Source organism: Electrophorus electricus, chromosome 4 (assembly GCF_013358815.1).
Source record: "Electrophorus electricus isolate fEleEle1 chromosome 4, fEleEle1.pri, whole genome shotgun sequence".
NCBI lineage: Eukaryota > Metazoa > Chordata > Actinopteri > Gymnotiformes > Gymnotidae > Electrophorus > Electrophorus electricus.
Window position 1 is genome coordinate 21,438,377 of NC_049538.1, and position 19,026 is coordinate 21,457,402.

The window sequence follows — 19,026 nt, forward strand, 5'->3', positions numbered from 1 at the left end:
CAGCTGATGTGCAAAGTCAGAAATGCGGATGGATGCATGTCGGCATGCATGTGCTATGCGTCATAAAGCTACCATAGAAAGGCCAGTGAATGAGGGATTCGTGTTTCTTCACTTTCTCATGATGTGGAATTCTTTCATGGCATGTACTACCCCACTCGGGTAGTCTCGCAAACAGGTCGGACAGGTTAAGGTTATTTTTGCATTTTGACAGTTTTTTGGAGCAGAGCACACATTGGCCCTTGCTGCAAAATATGTAGCGTGATGTCATCGCCTGAGAGAGAGTCAGTGACAACCTCCCCTCTCCTAATTCCTACTTCCCACACAAAGACGTGGACGCACACACACCTTTGGCAATATTGTACTTTGTACATTCATGCCAATAATGGCATCTTGACTCGACTTGACTTAATTAAGCCTTTCAATTTGAAGGCCCCAGAACAGGTCTAATCCTAATTCTGATTTCAACTTGTTTGTCTTGATGTCCACATTGTATTGTTCAGAATATAACAGCGTGTATAAAAATATCAGAAGTGGAATGCTGTACAGATATATCACTTAAATGCCACATGAATTAGCAGAGCAGTAAACCAAACCTCTTCTAAATTTTCTGTACAGAGTCTCGGAAGAGTTGGATTGTGCACACTGCTTGGATGCATGTGAGAAACATCACACTGTTCCCGAGATCAACCGCATCAACAGCTGCATGCTTCCTCTAGCAGAAGGTCCTCACACTGATGAGGTACACCTGCCAAAGCTTAGAGAGGAAGGAAGTTCCCTCCCCGAAATGGAACTGGCCAGAGGGAAGTCACCTGGACTCAGAGCACTGGAGGTGGAGGTATTATCACCAGAAGCACCACCACCTACCCAGGCCCCCTCCCGAGTCCCTTCTAGGTCTGCAGCGACCCTGCCTGCTTCTTTTCGTAATGGAGTGGTGCTGGAGCAGAACGGGGTGGGCATCTACCAGAGGGGCCCCACCCCTCAGACTAACTCACCCACAAAAGCTCAACGGAGGACCACACTTGAACAGGTGGAGAACTGGGTCAAAGTGCAGAAAGGAGATCACAGAGGGTGAGTCCAACCACAGGTATACATGTTTATAAAGATCAACGAGCCACTCTGCATGCTTGTTCGTTTCTTTACCCACAATTAACACACTGTAAAAATGACATGGTAAAAATAACTTCATCCACTGGTGGTGTGTAACAGCACTTCAGAGGTCAGCCTTCAAATTTTTCTTTGTAAAAGTGACACTGACACAGAAATAATTAAGACCTGCTTCAATGCTAGTGCACTCCCCAATGAAGGAACCCTCCGACGGCAAACTTCACCAGCGCATCCCATGGTTGAAGTAGCCCTCCAAGCCCAGCCCAGTGCTCTCACAAGTCTGCCAACCGTCAACCACCAGCTACCCAGTGACTACAAATACGCACAGGACCGTCTCAGCCACTTGTGGGCAGTCCAAGGCCAGCCTTCCCAATCGACCTCACGAGATGCCACTGTCTGGCAGCTGTATGAGTGGCAGCAGAGGCAGCAGTACCGGCATGCCAGTCCGACTGCCCCCATTTACGTCCCAGCTCCGGACTACTCCACTGCCGTGTCCTCGGCCAGGACCAACCCAGATGTGGCCCGCTCAGTCTCTGTGCCCCCCGCCCCTGCAGACCTCCCTCCACCTGGCCCTTCAGGGCCCAGGCTGCTATCCCCACGGAGGCCCCACACACCAGCTGAGCGTGTGACTGTCAGGCCCCTGGAGGACAGGCCTGCAATGGAAGTGCCACTGTCCATATCTCCCCGCCAAATACGTTGCCAAAAGGTACCAAACTACAGAGTAAAGCAGATTCACTTCAAGGGGTGAAGTTTTAAAATGCCATGATGGTTCTGTTCTGTGCACTGAAACAATGAGCAGACCCACCCAGCCCCAGGCTGAGATCAAACATGTCATCTTTAGTTGAATCAATAGCACATTTTATTAAGGAAACATTGTTATAAGCCATCATATCATTGTCTTCTAACAACTTCTAAGTACTGTGGCACAATATGTAGCTAACTTTACTTTGGGTGTGTTTATCCAGTTGCATTTAGTATCTGTTTCTGTTTGTGGTTTTAAAGTCTGCCACAATAGAAAGACGCTCCGTGCCCCCATCGGGCTACATCACTCACACCTTCAGTGCTCCTAGCCTCCATGGAAAAACGGTAAGATCCACAGAACTCTTACTTTTCCCAGGAGTGATGGATTATTATGAAATAAATGAGCCTTGACAAATAGAATAGCAGGTTAACCTGCATGGTCAAGAAGGTGAGGCAGTTTCTTAGTGGAGTCAATTCTCCACTGACCCCAATCTGTCAGAGCTGTGGGTGGGCAAGCAGTAATCGGAACACCTGTTTCTCTGCCCCCGGCCTGTGCCTGCACCATTAGCCAGAGGAGCTTACCCTCCTGCTCATCCAGCTCCGAAGGCACCAGGCCATGATGGCGGGGGTGCGCAGCCAGACCCTGGCCCATCTACGGCAGCTGTCCCACGTGCAGGTCAGGCCTTGGCGCATCTGCTACAGGCCACGCCCATCCCCACTGCCCAACACACTGTGTGGCTGCCATAGCTGTGTTGCATAGTGCTGTAGATTGTCGTGGCATAACAAGTGAATGGCTGCCTCTGGTCCTGCAACCATGGATTGCTGTTGTCAGCCCGACACCCAGCTTGTTGTTGGCTTACTGCGTCAGTTGAAGGCCGGTTTCTCATTCCAGAGCTTCATAGCTGTCCACTGTTATTTGTGTCTGCATGAAAGAGGTATAGACTTGAAATTACCATTTAAAACTGACTTTTAACAGATGCTGTTAAAAGCAATTTTATTAAATGTCAAATTTTAACCTGTAGCTTATGGGAAGTAAGTATAATGGTGTTAGAAGCCTTATAAAAACAGTCATCCTCACTATCAGTCTCTGTTCTTAACACAGCTAGAATGTTCTGCATATGTAGCATGTAATCTGTATATAATTACAATGCACATAAATGATCATGCTAACAAGATGCATCAGTCATTGCGTTGATGAGTCTTTGATGGCAGAACCGCTGGCTACTCATCCTGCAACTGTCTGTGTTTACCTCTCCCCATGATGCAGTCTGGCCTTGCCTTCCACACTGAAGTAATGCAAAATGTAGATGCAGAGACACGCTACATGATTCAAAGCATGTTTGGTCAGGGCAAACCCTTATCTTTCTGTTTGTTAGAGCAGGGGTACCAGGCATCAGCATTGATAAGCTTACTGTTTCTCCTTATTTACCTTATTGGCTAATGGCAAAGCCCTACAGAAGTTTAATTGGGAATGGTGTAGCAGTATTAACCCAGTGGCCTTCCACGACCAGACTTTGGCACCATCCAGGATAGAGAAATCAGAGAAGTGAATTAATCTGTTTCTTCTGACACCTCTCAATTGTGACATAAACACAAAGGGTTTCACAGAGAGCTATTTGAGACTGAATTTATAAAGCAATGCATTCAATGGGACTGGATGTTGCTCTACAGTTATATTTTCAGGCAGTGAAACGTAGACATTAAGTATGTTATTGTGTTTTGTATGTCTTCTCCTGAAGGCTGATGACACCTATGTCCAGCTGAAGAAGGACCTGGACTATCTGGACCTGAAGGTGGGGCTTAGTGAAATGTCTCCTCTGCGCTTCCCAAGCACACTCACACTGCTCTGGGAATTGTCTCAGTGCACGGTCATCAAGCCAAATAATTAAAAACTTCCTTATTCATTAGTCAAACATCCTTATTCGTTAGTTGATCATTGAACTCGAAGAGTGGTGCTGAAATTGTTAACACAACAGTGGTGCCTCTGAAGCAGTCTTGATGTTTTTCTTCATTTAACGCAGATGAAAAGCGTAGAGCCGTTGATCCTTATGGTGCACGGTGTGTTACAGACCTGCAGTGCTGGCGCTTTGGCACCACTGTGGAACGTAAGCACTGCCGGCCTCCAGGGCATCACCATCCCCTCACTGCTTAACAATGTGAGGTGTGCCCAGCGCTTTGTGTTGGCTTGAGCCTTTTGATACACCTGCACTGCTGACCCCACCCCCCTCCACCCCCAGACATATGCGATTGTTACTTTGTGATTGGTTGGATGATTGATTGGCACGTAGATGATAAAGAGGAGGCCACATGCATGTATAAGGCATAAAGTGTGGTTACCAGCGTCCCTCCTGCTCTGTCTGGTCTGTTGGCTTTACTCCTCATTTCTTCCCTCTCCCTCTTTTTCTTGTCCTCTGCTGTTTTCATTTGAAGGAGTAAACCCAAGTAATATACCAACAGTAAAACAGTTGAAAAAGCAGCATGTTATGCAGTGTCCATCCTTTGTTTATTGTGGCTTAGGCTCATTAGAATATCCATGCAGTATTTGTCTGGGGGATAGGCTTATTTTACTCTGTGCATTTTGTTATTTTTGTGTGAAGTTATTTTGTTAGCATGTTTTGATACCTGGGTTTCAAAGAGTAAATGCAGTTCATACCTATGTTCATTTGAAAAACCTTTGTGATTCTTTCTTCATGGTGATATTTGGTAATGCGAATATCTGTGTTGGGCTGTTTAGCAATATCTGAATTGTGCTTTATTTCAAACATTGGGGACCCAAGAGAGAATTTTGTTTTTTTTGGGGCTCTCCTATAGATGACTGGGAGTGAAACTCTGAAAGGACGGCCAGCCAAACCAGTGAAGGTGGCAGAGAGTGATGTGGATGTGAGTATGGAGTATGAAACAGTGCTCCAGGAGTGCTTTTATATGCTTTATTTCATGGATTTTTAAAGAATTTAGATCTCTTTTTACTAACAGTCCTCTAAGATTAACTGGTTGATGTGGACTTTGAGACATTTTGGGCCATTATCTGTGTCCACTTTTATTCACTATGTTAGAATAAGCAGTGTTTTCTGTGTGCTTTTGACTTTAAAAGAGCAGATTTTTCTTCATGCAAGTTGCTCATTTCACTGTGGCTCAAACAACATTTAATTCCCAGTGTTTCATTTCCAAGGTGGCATATTTTTATCAGCTGGGAATATCTAATGGAAATAAAGAATGCTAACACAAAGAGAATAAGTCATTGAATTATTTAACAGAAAAGTTTCTTAGAATATGTGGATATAGAGAATTTGTTTTCCAATTTATCATCAACATCTCAATTCATAACACTTAAATGGTTTAATAATAATAAGAATTTTCTAATGTTCTCCAGAATGTTCTAGTAAAGGGAACTGCTGCAGCTTTTATTCTGTTAAATACCATCAATATATGTACGGATAATTATATTGTATGTTGTAATTATTTTGAAATCATAGTCCTTTTTTATTTGAAATATTATGATTCTGAATGATTCGGATATTGAAATTGTAGGCCTTTTGTTTTGTGTAGAGAAATAATATAATATATATTATTATATATATAATAAGAAGAAAGAATATAAATACATTATAAGCAATGTGTGACTAGAAAGCGCAGAACCCCCCACTTTTCTGATAAACATTACTTTCTTTTAGAAAGGTCTTGTAATGTCTTTAAATGTATTCTGGTGCAATTGTATTGCCTTAATCCAAAAATAAGAAAATGCATGGAAGAGCCATTCCTTTATTTATAATGAAGTCCTTGGTCCTCTCTTGTTGGTCTAGGGAGATAAGGCAGGCCGTTTGCCAACATCAGTCTCTGTCACCCTCTGCAGGTAAAACTGAGTCGTCTATGTGAACAGGACAAAATACTGCAGGAACTTGGTCTCAGACTCAGCACACTAAAGGAGGATAAGGTAGTGTATATTTACAGTACCATCTTAGACCTTAAATAGACAGTGTTCAACAGTTTAGTGATATTTAGAGGACAAATGTTCAGAGGAATCAAAATTAGCTGTACATAGTAGAATAAAAGAACAAAACATGCATATTGAATGAAATTTCCATATAGGCTGAAACTGAAAGATAAGAATACATGAACAAAAACATTTGTTTTGTGTAATAAGATAATTTTAATTTGTTAAAACATTTCTTTCTTTCTTTCTTTCTTTCTTTCTTTCTTTCTTTCTTTCTTTCTTTCTCTCGCTCTCTTTCCGCTTCTCTCCCTTCTCTTGACTGCAGGATAAGTTGGAGTCGGTGTTGGATGTTTCCCACCAGCAGATGGAACAGTACCAGGAGCAGCCGACCCATGCCGAGAAGATTGCCTACCAGCAGCGGCTCCTCCAGGAGGACCTGGTGCACATCCGTGCTGACATATCCCGAGTGGCCACGGTGAGTGTGAGCACTGGGGTGTGCAGCACAGACCTGAGTTTGCTGACGCATGTCATGGCCCATCTGCTCTGGGCTTGGGCTCGCTTTATTGGGTAAATTAATAAATTGGGTAACTGGTTACAGTAATGCTATTGGAAAAGAGCTTTTTTGTGCACTTCTGCCTTTGTGTGCTATGCTCTCATCTGTGGGAATTGTGCCTGTTGTGACAGGAAATGTACTTGTTTATGTGTGTTGTGCAGGAGATGCAGAGAGCATGGGAGGAGTATGGCAGGCTGGAGCAATCTGTGGAACAGCTGAGGGAGGCACTGCAAATCCAGATGAATATCTGTACAGTGCCTCAGGTCTCTCTCACTCACTCACTCACTCACTCACTCACTTACTCTCATTAAAGCATGCCAGCAATTGTGATCACACCTGATACTGGATACAGGAAGTTCTAATATATTGTGTGGTCATGTGTGGTTATGGTTGTGTGTGTGTTTGTGTGTGTTTGTGTGTGTGTGTGTGTGTGTCTGTGGGTGGGTGTGTTTAGGAGAAAACTCAGTTGAAGAGGGAGCTCTGGAGGATTGAAGATGTGATGGCTGGCCTTAGCTCCACCAAAGATACCTTTAAAATCACAGTGGACTCAGTGCAGAACCCAGGTAAGGGAACTAGTTTGCTGCTGTTTTACATAACTATCAATTCTATTAAGCCAATAAATGTTTGCCTGTGTGTGTGTTTTTGCAGAGAGGAAACTTGTGCCTTCAGTTAAAGAGTTGTCAGTGCCTTCAAGGTGTGTGACCACAGCAGACATACAGAGCCCCCAGCATAGTCTCATTTCTAGCCCTGTGCCATTGCCCTCTGAAAACTCTGCCCAGCTGCCCCAGCATGTGCCAACGTGGGTATGTACAGTGGACACTGTCACCTATTGCAATCATACCATCTGATAATCTACTGAAGCTCATTTGGTGACTCAAAGAGACTAAGCAATCTAAAAAAAACATTCATACTTCAGCATTTGTATTATTTGTTGAATTTTGGAAATGTGCATTCACAATTTATAGGAAGAAGACTCCGCCCCACCAAGACCTCCTTTGCCCCTTCTCTATGATGAGGATACACCCCCTGCAGTTCCACCCCTCCCTAAAGAGACATCTGTCATCAGGCATATGTCTGTGCGCGGTCTCAAGAGGCAGTCGGATGAGAGGAAGCGAGACAGAGAGAGTGGCTATGTTAATGGAGACTGCAGGGTCAGTAGAACTGAGTCTTCCACACACAAAAAAGGGCAGTTAATTTTACTCATCATACTACATACAACATTAATTTTGCTCATCATACAGGGCAGTGGCTTATGCGGTTATGGTACTTGACTTGTAATTGGAAGGTTGCTGGTTCAAGCCCTTCCATTGTTGGGACCCTAAGCAACACCCTTAACCCTCAATTGCTCAAGTTGTACTCAGTCATAATTGTACGTTGCTTTGGATAAAAGCATCAGCTAAATGCAAATGTACTACAATGAATCCACATCCTATTAAACTTTATAGTTTAAATGGGCACAATAAAGATTTTCATTGATGCATGTGTGTATGTGTGTCTGTGTCTGTGTGCACACATGCAGGCAGAGTTACGCTCTTACTTAAGTGAACCAGAGCTACGGGGGATCAGGTCCATGCTGGAGCAATTAGAGGGAGGCTCCCCCACACTCCCAAACAGAGGTGCTTTTCCCATCTATGTTCAGTCCAGTGTCCTGGTTTGTCATTAATTCAGTAAAATGTTCAACATTTCAGACAGGAGTCTTTGGGCGGTCAAAACCTCCATAAGCATTGCACTTTTTCATGTTTCTCAAAGTGACTTTTCCAGAAAGATAATGAGAGCTCTAGTGGAAGTGATACCATTTACAATTTTTTTTCCATATTAAACAAATATTTAAGGTCCTGATTTTTCCATTTACAGTGAAGTGCAGAAAGCACCACAGTGCTGTATTATGAAAAATGCTGTTACACCCTGGCCGGTATCCAGCCAACATTTACACAGCGCACACAACACAAACGTCAATCACAGCACTCAGCCACTCTGCCAGTCCACATCACCCACATTATTGAATCATCACCATCACCTGGTCCTCATTCGTTTGCACTACTGTTTAAACCACATGTGTCTGATTTTAGTGCTTCGCATTGCATGTACCTAACATTCCAGAGACTGTGCAAGCTTGATTCTCAGCTTCTGTCTTTGAAGCTGTTTTCCTTTTGTGCAGTCTGCATTCTGCAAATAAACATTTTGAGTTTTGCACTTGCGTTTCGCTCCTACTTGCCAAAATGTCGCAAATGCATTCATCCGCAACATTGCTGATGCCTCTCCTCCGAGCTTTTGAAGCATGTTTGGATGGTATCATGTCTGCTGCTCTCTGTATAAGGGACTCTCAGCTGAGTATGTTAACTTTTCTCCAAAGCTTTTAGGAAGAGTTATATCATATCATGATAGTGTTGACTGTGAAGAGTCTCTTTCTGCACTGCAGGTGTATTGGTACCCTCATTCAGTCTGAACCAGCCAAGCGTTTCCTATAACAGCACTCTGAGAGAAGACTCAGCAACAATGGTGAGCGAACAGACTCTGCTGGAGGATGGACACAGTGCCTGCAGATGCTCTAGTCCTCCTGTTGAACAGAAGTGTAGCTCATATCTGCTGTGTAGAACTAAGGATGAGCTCAGTCTCTGCTTTACCCTCTGCCCCTACCACAGGAAAGACTAAAGAGTGCCTCAGAGCAGCTGTACTCTGGGGAGCCTGGGCAGCCCCACCATCGTGGCAGGATGAGTGTGGAGGAGCAACTGGACAGGATGAAGAGACACCAGAGGGCGCTGGTGCGCGAGCGCAAGCGCAACCTAAGTCATGCTGAGCGGCAGTCATCTGTCCCTCGGGGTTCCTCCCGTGCCGTCTCCTCCAACCTGGGACCAGTACGTTACCCACTCCCCCACAGACACAGGAGCCCTTGCTGTGCCCCTCCCTCATAGAGCCTGAGATTCAGAACGCTAACATGCTAACACACGTCTCCTCACGAGATTAACAAATGGCGCTGGTACCTCTGCACTTTTAACATGTTGTGGGTGGAACTGGGCCATGCTGCGAGTACAGGGATTGACTGGAAAGGCTGCTTGTCTGCTGTGTTGCTGTGAGTGGGGACACAGATGAGCAATAAGAGGTGTCAGGTGTCTGCACGCAACCTCTGGACCACTGACTTGTGAATGTACACAATTGTGAATAAGACATAATCTGCTATGGTAACTCTCTCTCCCACAGTAGTTTTAAAATAGATTTTTTTTAAGGTACATTTTCTCTAATGTTCATTGACAGTTATTTATAAAATCATCTTAATATATTTTGACACGTTTTTAAGCATATATTTTGTACAGATTTAATATGGTCAGAGAAATTCTATCCTTCTGCTTCATGAAGTAGAGTAAATGTTATTTAGTAATTGTTGGTGATCAACTGGGAACAAAGATAGTTTTCGTATGTGAAATCATTCTTGTGCATAATTTCCCCATAGCTGACAAAATCAGCAAAGTGCCTCCTCTTTCCCTGATATGCCTGACCTTTACTCTGTTCATTTAGTCATGCTGCTTTTTAGATTAGGGGCCAGATGCACCAAATTTGGTACCTGTTACAATTGTCGTTATGTGCAATATCAGTAACATGATTGGAACCATGTACAGATTTCTAGTCACAAGCTCTCGCACACACCTTGTACCAGTGAACAATTTTTGCACATGCTAAATCTTTTAGTGAATCATGATGGTCTATTGCCTATTTGATCACAACTAACTCCACTGCTGCAGCTTGCATTTACTACTTGCCACATTGATTTCCTCCTGATGATGTCTTTGTGATCCACAGTTTTAATGTGGTTGTCTTTGGTAAAAGGAGTCTAATTGGTAAATGTCCTTTTATCAAGCATAAGAATGTTACTTCCATGGTCTGTTTAAAAGATACTGCAAAGATATACTGCATAAGTAATATAGCTCACCTTTATTTTATTGACAGATTGTTTCGGTTGGGTTAGAATATAGCAGCTAGACTAGTAATTATGCTATATGGTACTTATGGTAACACTTGCATGATGAAGTCCTGGCATATAAAAGTTGTAAAAATATTTCTGTTAGTTACACACAGTCTTTATTGAAGACTGATTGAAGTACCATGTGATCAGCCAGGCAATACTGATCAAAATTTGATCTGTTGCTGTTCTTTCACATGGACCCACACTACTCACCCTTTATGGGTCAGACTGCGGACCATGGTCGCTGATAATCCGATAGATGATTGTGTTTGTGACTTGCTGTATTCTCCACTCGGTACTATGTTGACCTTCATCATGAGTGCTAAATATAATCTTAAATCTAGTATATATATTTCAATCAACATTTAACTTATAACAAAAGAAACACCAGTGGAGTTTCTAATAATTTTTCCATTGTACACCAAAGTCATGGGTGTTCTGCTCTAATGTGCTTGAACACACAATCTTATTCCACCTTCGCTCTGTTAACCTCCTTACTGCTAATAGCCAGTCATTAAGCAGTGAGATCACTGTAACCTATACTGGGATTTACAATAATATTCTTCATTATGCCATTAACAGCTGTAACACGCGCAGCCATTTACCAGATAGCCTAGTTTTGAACTGAAAAGCAGCAGACTTCATGCCCTCTAGGTTAGTTTTCAGATCCTCACCTTAAACCTATAGGCTGTTATTCACCTGTACAATTTAGCTCAAAACTAGGCATAAATTCTGGCTGCGAAACTGTTCCATAGGGACTTAAACTGATTTTAGGCACTTGCCATAGGGATTACCACTAGAGCAATTACAACTCAGAAACTCCTTAGTCACTTTATTTTCTAATGTAGAGCTTTGCACTATAGATATTAATAAAATTTAAACTTTAAAACTAACTTGAACTTGTCATTGCTATAGAAGTACTAAGAGTGTCTGAACTGTTCTGTTAAGACGCAAGTACATTGTCTATATGTACAGAAGCTCAGTTATGCTGTTGTTTGTTTTAGAAGCATGTGAGTGGGTTAATGAGCAAGCAAATAATTCCTTGCATGTCTGCCACAAACGCAGTCAAATGAGCTTGTAGCAAAATCTTATAAAGACACACACTCCCCAGTTTTGAGTGTTCCATAATGTGCATGGATAAAACTGTACAATTTGCTGGGAATTACTGACTTGAAATATACATGTCTGTCTATTACATTTTGGCATCTCTTAAGCAAGCATGACATGGTGTGGTGATGGGTTTTCCACTAATTAAATTCCACAATGTGTACTGGTTATGAAGATTCCATACTGGGTAATATGTGGGTAATAACTGGGACTTGTCTTCAGTCTCTAATTCATGTGAGTATTCTGACTGTCCTTAGAAGTTCCATATGAATAACACTGGATAAGGCAGTTGCTAGCCTGTGGTCCATATTATGTTACCACTAATGTCTAAATGCCTATTGCATAAAAAGTCCTCAAACATATGATACAGCACACCACTTAAATCACATAAATAGTGTAAATCCCCTCCACTTAAAACGTGACATTTTTGTCTTGATGCAAGATAATTGTATTGTATTGCTTTTATACTTTATACCTTAAATAATTATTCTCTATACAATTTGGAATTTGTTTCAAACTGATATTGGTACCGCTATTGCCTATATTAGTAAAGATAAGTTCTAATGTATAGACTGATGCCCTCTGCTGTATGTTGTTTGTCATAGCTGAGATGGGAGGAGGGCTTTGATTTACAGCTTTTGGAGAGCCCTCTGCAGTGGGAGGAACTTCACATAGCTGAGAGTCGAGGCAGGGAGGAGCAGACCCCAAACACTGAATCATGGCAGATACCTTTATCAGATGAATGGCTCACAGTTATGGCCAAACCTCTGCAAGTGCAAGACCTGGAACCTGTGGACTTTGACGTGGACATTGGTCAAGAAGTATATTTTAGTTTTCTTAATATCCTGTATATTTGCATATTTACAATCATAAATTAATATTTTCTGGAAAGGGGGAAGGGAAGGAATAATGGGTAAAGTCTACTTGCTCTTAGCAGTTGGGTTGTCATAATCCCATAGAGAAAAGCCTCATAAGTATGGCTACTTCAAAAAAAATTAAAAATTTAATCTAATGCTTAATGTTTGTAGTGTCAACAGCCATAACAGGCATTTAATAATGATAGTATTCTTCCATAAGACTTCATTGAATCTTCCTTAGCGATATGTAGAGCACTTACGTTGATTTACTTGGATCTGTTTCCTCTAGCTTTCCATTCCTAAGAAGCTACCCATCCCAAAGCGCATACAGGAGCCTCTCAGTCAGGAGCAGAAGCAGGCCCACAGCCGCAGCATGAATAAGATCAAGAGCCTTTTGGCTAAGTCAAGTGCCCTTGCTCCTGTCATGCTCCCAATCGCTTCAGAGCAGCTGGACTTCTCAGAGCTGGACCATGTTCTTCAGCAGCAGGAACAGATCATGGGCATGCCTCACATTCAAGCCTTGGAGATCTCCCTCGGGAGCAGGCAGGTTGAAGGTGAGCCAAGGTGTGTCTCAGTTCAGAGAGGAAATATGGAGCTTGCCATCATAACTCAGAAACAGCCAAGGTGTAAAATGAAAGGTGAAACATGCAGGTCAAGTATCAGTGCCTGAAAGTTAAAACGTTTTTTTTTTTTTTTTGGTCCTTCAGACTCCTTAGCCATATTGCATATTGCTTCTCTGATTACTTTTTTTTGTCATTTGTTTACATTTTACATATTTTATTTAATAATTATTAGATCCTCATACATTTAGCCACAAGCATAGGTATCATTAATCAATTCACCTTATTTTGATTCTAATTCAGCAGCCTTATCTCCTGAAGTTGAGATATCTGTAGAAACTGTATATTAACTGCATTTGTTAGTTAATTAAACTTATTCTGATTTTGATTTCTGTTCTTCCTTTTAGCACAAGCTGCATTTAAAGGCTCATATATGAAGACTGGACATAGTGTTTAATTAATAATTGTACAGGATATAGTATAGAATTGCTGATGTTTGATCATCTATGATTTTTCATGTACACTAGGTTTATAGATATATCTGAAGTTGCCAATTAGTTTATTACTGACTAGTTTAAATGTATTTTTAATATTTTAAAATTTAATTAATACATAATGATGCACTTTAAATTGCTGTGCTTGTATTTTGGCATGCTTTTGCACTTGTGTGCTGTATTTTATAGACTGAAAAAAGATTTACAATTTGCTAAAGCAATTACTCTCTTGGGAGTAAATTAATAGAGTAGGGTTCCCCTTTGCCTTCAGTCCTTGAAATGCTGCCATATAATTTCAGAATAGTGGGAGTAGGATAGTGGAGATATCCTGGTATCAGTGGAAGACATTCATTCCTTGAGGGATTCATGTAGAAATCTACTGTGCTACGCATCATCCAATTTGTTTGAGTGACATCTACATCTGGAAATAGGAGAGGCTATGCAGAGTTTTTTACTGGTGTCCTGGTGTTCATGGCCACACACGAAAGTGTTCAATCAGTGTGTGTGGAACAATGATCACCTTGGAATCATGAGATAAATGTTTGCACCTGCACCTACTTCACAGCTCCCAGTCCTGTAAAATGGCTTCATAATTCTCATACAAGTATACAAGTGTGCGGACCAGTCATCAGACCTAATGACTCCCACAGGAATTACCCCCACCCACCTTCAGAACTCAATGGTTTACCTGCTATACATTCAAGATATGTATATTTGTTTCTTTGTACACTACCCATAGATACAAGTGGGTTATAAAATGCAGCTTTGGTTGAATTTTGCTTACTTTTTGATTTGCTATTTTTATGAACACTGACCCTGCTTTTTTAAAAATAAATTTGAGTGCCTTGACATTATCACATTTGTCTGTCACCAATAAATGCCTATGCATTAAAAACATATATATTTGTGTATTTTCTGTGCTCAAAATGATTCCTTAAATATTTTAAATACTATATATTTTTCTTCCAATTCAAAGCAAAAACAGCTTTTGTGTTCATGTCAATAGCTCATTTTACCTATCATTACCGAGCTGTTTTTTCAGCAATTTTTTATGAACTTCTTTCTATAGCCCTTGACTTCCAGGATCTTTGGATCACCCTCAACTGGTGGCATCATTACAGACCTGTTATTTATATATTTCAACATGGCATGCCCAGTTGTATAAATCAAAATCTCTTTTTTGTTCTTTTTATTGATATTGAGCAAAGTATTTGCATACATGTAATACTGCAAATTTCTATACAACACCACAGACCACAATTATTTTTGTCTACATACATGATAAGAAATGGGGAAAGTCTTGCTACCCATCAAGCTCCAAATTGCTTGGCACAGGAAAAAAAATTAATTTTGAATTCATGCCTTCAGTTTTGTGGGGTTTTTTTGAGGGGGTTATCCTGTAAATGAGAACCATTACAGGGTTTTTTTGAGTGAGCAATACAAAAATCTGAAGACATTCAAGCAATTTCTTCTTGTTTTATGATGCCTTGACAAATGACATTTTTAAAGTCTTTTTCTTGTCCTCCTTTGAGTGTGTGTCAGACTGTTCCTCTTTTTCAACCTCTGTATTGGCTGAATGTGACTTTTCTTGCTCCTGCTGTTGCTCATGTGTCTTCTCAGAGTTCTTGTCTGGGCTTCCTGGCCTTTCAAACTCAACAGTGCTCTGACTCTCAGATTGGGGATCAGGCTGTAAGAAAGACAAATTACAAACTATAACAAATTACACCAAGCAATTTCAGGCAAGTTATTTTCTGTCCTGTGGCTGCAACAAAATGTCCATCCATTTACTCCAAAGCTCCAAACATCTCTCACCCACATGATCTTTGAGTTGAAGACATGCTTATGAAATTTTTAAAATCAGGTAGACTTTCTCTTCCAAAGATAAATTTCTAGTGACAGGCTGACTTGACAGACTCTTACCTCACTGAATCCCAAGCCACAGTGTCTTCTGTTCCGGCCAGAGAGCTTTCCATCTAAACCTTGCTGGTACTGGTGCTCTAGCTCAGAGTTTATTTTCTGATCTTCTGCACCTGGTGTGACAGATACACACTGTGAAAGCACTGCTTACTATATTACTAAGAAGCATCTCAGCATAGTGATTTTTAGAATTAATCACATAAGGGACTGGCAATCTTTCATTCATTCCAATTCACTGTCTTTGGTGGCATTTTGTGTACACAGAAGTACATACACTACATGCCCAAAAGTATGCAGAGATCCCTCCTAATTATTGAGTTGTAGTGTTCATTTTACCCATTGCTAACAGGTGTATAAAAATCAATCATATAGCCATGCACCTCCACAGACAAACACTGGTAGCAGAATGTCTCATATTGTCATAGGTTTTCACCTTTGCCACAAGTCAGTTCCTGAAATCTCTGCCCTGGTCAATGGAAAACTCAATTGTCAAAAGGAATCATCTAGGACCAACAGCAGCTCAACTACAAAGTGGTAAAACATGCAGAATCACAGCAGGGCTGCTGAGTGCTTTAGGTCATAGTGCATAAAAATCACCATCCTCTTTTGCATTACTCACTAGAAGTTCAAACTGTCTATGGAAGCAACATCAGCTCAGGAACCATGTTTTGGGAGCTTCAGGCTGCCCAGAAGTTTAAGATCACTATGAAAGATGACGTGCATTGGCTGAAATGGTGCAAAGCATAGTGCTACTAGATTATGGAGCAGTCCAAATGTGTTCTCTGGAATGATAAATCACACTACATTATCTGGAGGTCTGACAGATCTGTGTTTACCAGGATGATACCTTTCCTGTTATGCATTGTGCCAGCAATAAAGTTTAGTGGCAAAGGGATGTATTATGTATATTATGTATGCAATTTGTACTTCTAGGCATCAGCAATGATTCCTGTATTTCTACAGTATTCTAGATCATTAGTATATTGGACTCTAACCTACTCTACTGGCTAGGATGTATTCTATAGGTAAATGACAAAGCACTTTTGTATGTCGCTCTGGATAAGAGCATCTGCTAAATGCCGCAAATGTAAATATAAATAATGGTCTGCTTTTCAGGGTTTGGGCTATGCCCCTTAGTTGCAGTAAAGGGTAATGTTAATAGTACAGCATGCAAAGCCATTGTAGCCAACTGTATGCTGTTGCTTTGTGGCAACAGTTTTGAGAAGGTGTAGAAGAAACCCAGTGGCCTGCACAGACCCTTGACCTCAACCCCAATTGGATGAATTTGAACATCAACTGCAAGCTAGGCCTTCTCATTCAACATCAGTGCCTGACTGTAAAATGTTCCTTTGACTGAATGGGCATTAAAGTCCAACAAACATACTGCAAAATATTGTGAAATGCCTTCCCACAAGAGTGAAGTCTATTATGACTACATTAACAGGGCCAACTCCATATTATTGCCAATGGATTTGGAATAGGATATCCAAGAAGCTCAAATATTTGTGATGATCAGGTATCCAGAGAGTTCTGGCTATATAGTATACTTCATAGTACTAATTAGATAATCCTGTTTGTAAGCACTGTAAACAAGACGTCCTAGATTTCCCATGTTGTCTTAGTGTGGTCTGAATTAAATCCACAATGTTCATAAAGTATCAACATTACACATGAATGCCAAGTAAATGCAGTGTGGGAGCAATTCAAATATGTCTTTCAATGCGGCTGTGTTGTGTTTACTAACCAGTGCGAAACTTGGATGTTGATTTGTGGTCTCCAATAACAAGACGCCCAGTGTGCTCTTTCTAGTAAATCCAAAAAGACACATTTTAACAGCTTTCGACAAAACCAGTATCTTAATTATCTTTTTTCCCCCCCCAAGTGTTAGCAAAGCGGGTATTCTTCCGATCTTTTTACTGAAGTTCTGTGTTACCTTTCCGGCTCCCATAAGCCTCAAAAACTTCTGTTTCCTTTCGTCCGTCCCTAAATCTGCTGATTCCCATTGTGTGGATCCTGACTGTGAAAGATTAAATGTGATGTTAAGTGTAATTTTGCTTGCTAGCTCTCTCTCTCATACATATAAACTAGCTAGCTGTCTACCTAATTTAATTCAAGCTCTAACGCTAACTATGGCCCTTTAAATACCAATGTAAGATACTACACAGCAGCTAGCTACATCTTAGTAAGGAGCTAGCTAGCTGCTAGCATGGACAATTACACAGTCGTCAAGTAGGTTAACTCAGGCTTCAATCTGGATAACATGTTTAGCCAGCCAATCTATCGTGCAATTCTTCCTGAATTGTTCGGTTCATTTTAATTGGCTCACGTTAGTTAAGTAATTAACTGTTGTGACGATAACTCGCGGCAAAACCAGTTCATGAATCTAATGCTAACCTATTTAGCTAACAAGCTAGCTACTTGGCTAATTAGACAGATACTGTTATATAGCGTTAGCTATCTAACTATATAGATATGAGCAAATCTGATGTCAAAACAATGTAGCTAGTGTTAACATGCAAGACAAACAATGCCAAATAGTTAACTATGACAGCTAAGCAGTTAGCTAGCTAGCTAGCCAATCTGCAATATTTTCGTAGCTAGCCAGTCTCGATAAATCGCTGATATAAGGAGGCTGTCTTGGGTAGCTAGCTAGCTAACAACAGCTAGCAGTGTTAGCTAGCTTGAATGGCTGGCCACTTTGGTAGACTACAATAGTTACGTTATATGACCATTTATACACAAGTATCTAACATACTTCACTTGGAGATGCCGGTCGTTTTGTCCCCTGACACCGTTCATCTGAAGAACTCATTTTACATCACCAAGAACTCTCACGACCAGACAAACATACCAGTCCCCTCGGACAAACGCTTGCATGGGTCGCTTCTGTAGTAAACCTGGTCACATTGAGCTAGTAGTAAAACGTCACAGAACGTTGCAGCCAAAACGGCGGGTGAACTCAAACATGAAATAAGTGTCTAAATCATTACTGCACCTACAAATTTAGGATGAAATTACGTGACCACTACACGGGAAACGCAACTTGTTCAATAAAAATAATTTTGAACACAACACAAGAGGCCTAGGAGAGCCTGTACAACAAATATGCCGCACAATTATTGCGGTTCATCTGAGATTATACATTTATTGTAGGCCATGGAGCAGGGAACACTTACGTCAGCACTTACAGGCGACAAACATTTTGTTGTAGGAGTCCATGTGGGCCGGCACATTTTTATCTCTAATCCGCCCATTTGCAAGGGTATCACACCAGGTCCAGTCTGCCATAATTCATCTCAGTTCACTTTAGACTGTGTTATCCTGACACAAAGGCTGGGGTCGACTGACTGCACATATTGGCAGTCCAAATCAATTATGCTTTCAGAATACAAGCAGATGCTGGTGATTGGTTTTTACTTGCATTTGGATAGCTTGGATTCACAAGTGGAAGTACAAACCCCTGCACAGATTTTGAGTCACACCTCATTCTTTATTGGTTTTGCAAGGTGAAAGTAAAATAATGGACATCCCTATACTCTTTTAAAGCTGCACATTTCATTTAGTGTAAAGATGATGTCCACTAAAGAATGGCACTTTTGCTTTCTTTGTTTCAAAGTCTTTATTAAGAGTCTAAAAAGAAGTAAGCAAAAGGCACATTCTTGATTAGAGGAGGTTGGGATTTTGGTTGTTTCATCCTTGATAGTGTGTCTAACGCTCATTAGTCCTCTGCCCCCTCCTTCTGCTCAGTGTACAGTCTCACTATAGTAGCTGTATATAGCTCAGCGGGTTACACCACTGCCTTCT

The 19,026-nt window shown here is 41.2% G+C and overlaps 2 protein-coding genes across 2 annotated transcripts in view; one reads left to right on the forward strand and one right to left on the reverse strand.

Moving 5' to 3' along the window:
- plekha7a (pleckstrin homology domain containing, family A member 7a) overlaps window positions 1–12,648 on the forward strand; it is a 74,180-nt gene extending 61,532 nt beyond the window's left edge. Inside the window, exons 10-27 of the mRNA XM_027008779.2 lie at window positions 616–1,068; window positions 1,288–1,810; window positions 2,107–2,190; window positions 2,414–2,521; window positions 3,585–3,638; window positions 3,867–3,950; window positions 4,657–4,725; window positions 5,696–5,776; window positions 6,102–6,251; window positions 6,491–6,592; window positions 6,784–6,892; window positions 6,978–7,132; window positions 7,295–7,480; window positions 7,849–7,945; window positions 8,749–8,828; window positions 8,972–9,184; window positions 12,000–12,207; window positions 12,541–12,648. Of these exons, the coding sequence (XP_026864580.2) occupies window positions 616–1,068; window positions 1,288–1,810; window positions 2,107–2,190; window positions 2,414–2,521; window positions 3,585–3,638; window positions 3,867–3,950; window positions 4,657–4,725; window positions 5,696–5,776; window positions 6,102–6,251; window positions 6,491–6,592; window positions 6,784–6,892; window positions 6,978–7,132; window positions 7,295–7,480; window positions 7,849–7,945; window positions 8,749–8,828; window positions 8,972–9,184; window positions 12,000–12,207; window positions 12,541–12,554 (2,770 nt within the window). The 3' untranslated portion in view covers window positions 12,555–12,648. The remainder of the gene's footprint in view (window positions 1–615; window positions 1,069–1,287; window positions 1,811–2,106; window positions 2,191–2,413; window positions 2,522–3,584; window positions 3,639–3,866; window positions 3,951–4,656; window positions 4,726–5,695; window positions 5,777–6,101; window positions 6,252–6,490; window positions 6,593–6,783; window positions 6,893–6,977; window positions 7,133–7,294; window positions 7,481–7,848; window positions 7,946–8,748; window positions 8,829–8,971; window positions 9,185–11,999; window positions 12,208–12,540) is intronic.
- A 1,829-nt stretch (window positions 12,649–14,477) lies between these two features.
- Window positions 14,478–18,135, reverse strand: c4h11orf58 (chromosome 4 C11orf58 homolog). The gene is made up of 5 exons (XM_027008763.2): window positions 17,978–18,135; window positions 17,156–17,239; window positions 16,967–17,027; window positions 15,226–15,335; window positions 14,478–14,992 (listed from the first exon to the last, which is right to left on the reverse strand). The coding sequence occupies exons 1-5, from the start codon at window positions 18,032–18,034 to the stop codon at window positions 14,783–14,785; spliced, it is 522 nt and encodes a 173-aa protein (XP_026864564.1). The 5' UTR covers window positions 18,035–18,135; the 3' UTR covers window positions 14,478–14,782.
- Between the last annotated feature and the right edge of the window lie 891 nt (window positions 18,136–19,026).

Coding starts and splice junctions, on each gene's coding strand:
- c4h11orf58 (XM_027008763.2), bottom strand. CDS start 18,034: ATGAGTTCTTCAGATGAACGGTGTCAGGGGACAAAACGACCGGCATCT. Junction 15,336..16,966: donor AACATCCAAGTTTCGCACTG/GTTAGTAAACAC, acceptor CTGTCACACCAG/GTGCAGAAGATCAGAAAATA. Junction 14,993..15,225: donor GTGGCTTGGGATTCAGTGAG/GTAAGAGTCTGT, acceptor TCTTTCTTACAG/CCTGATCCCCAATCTGAGAG.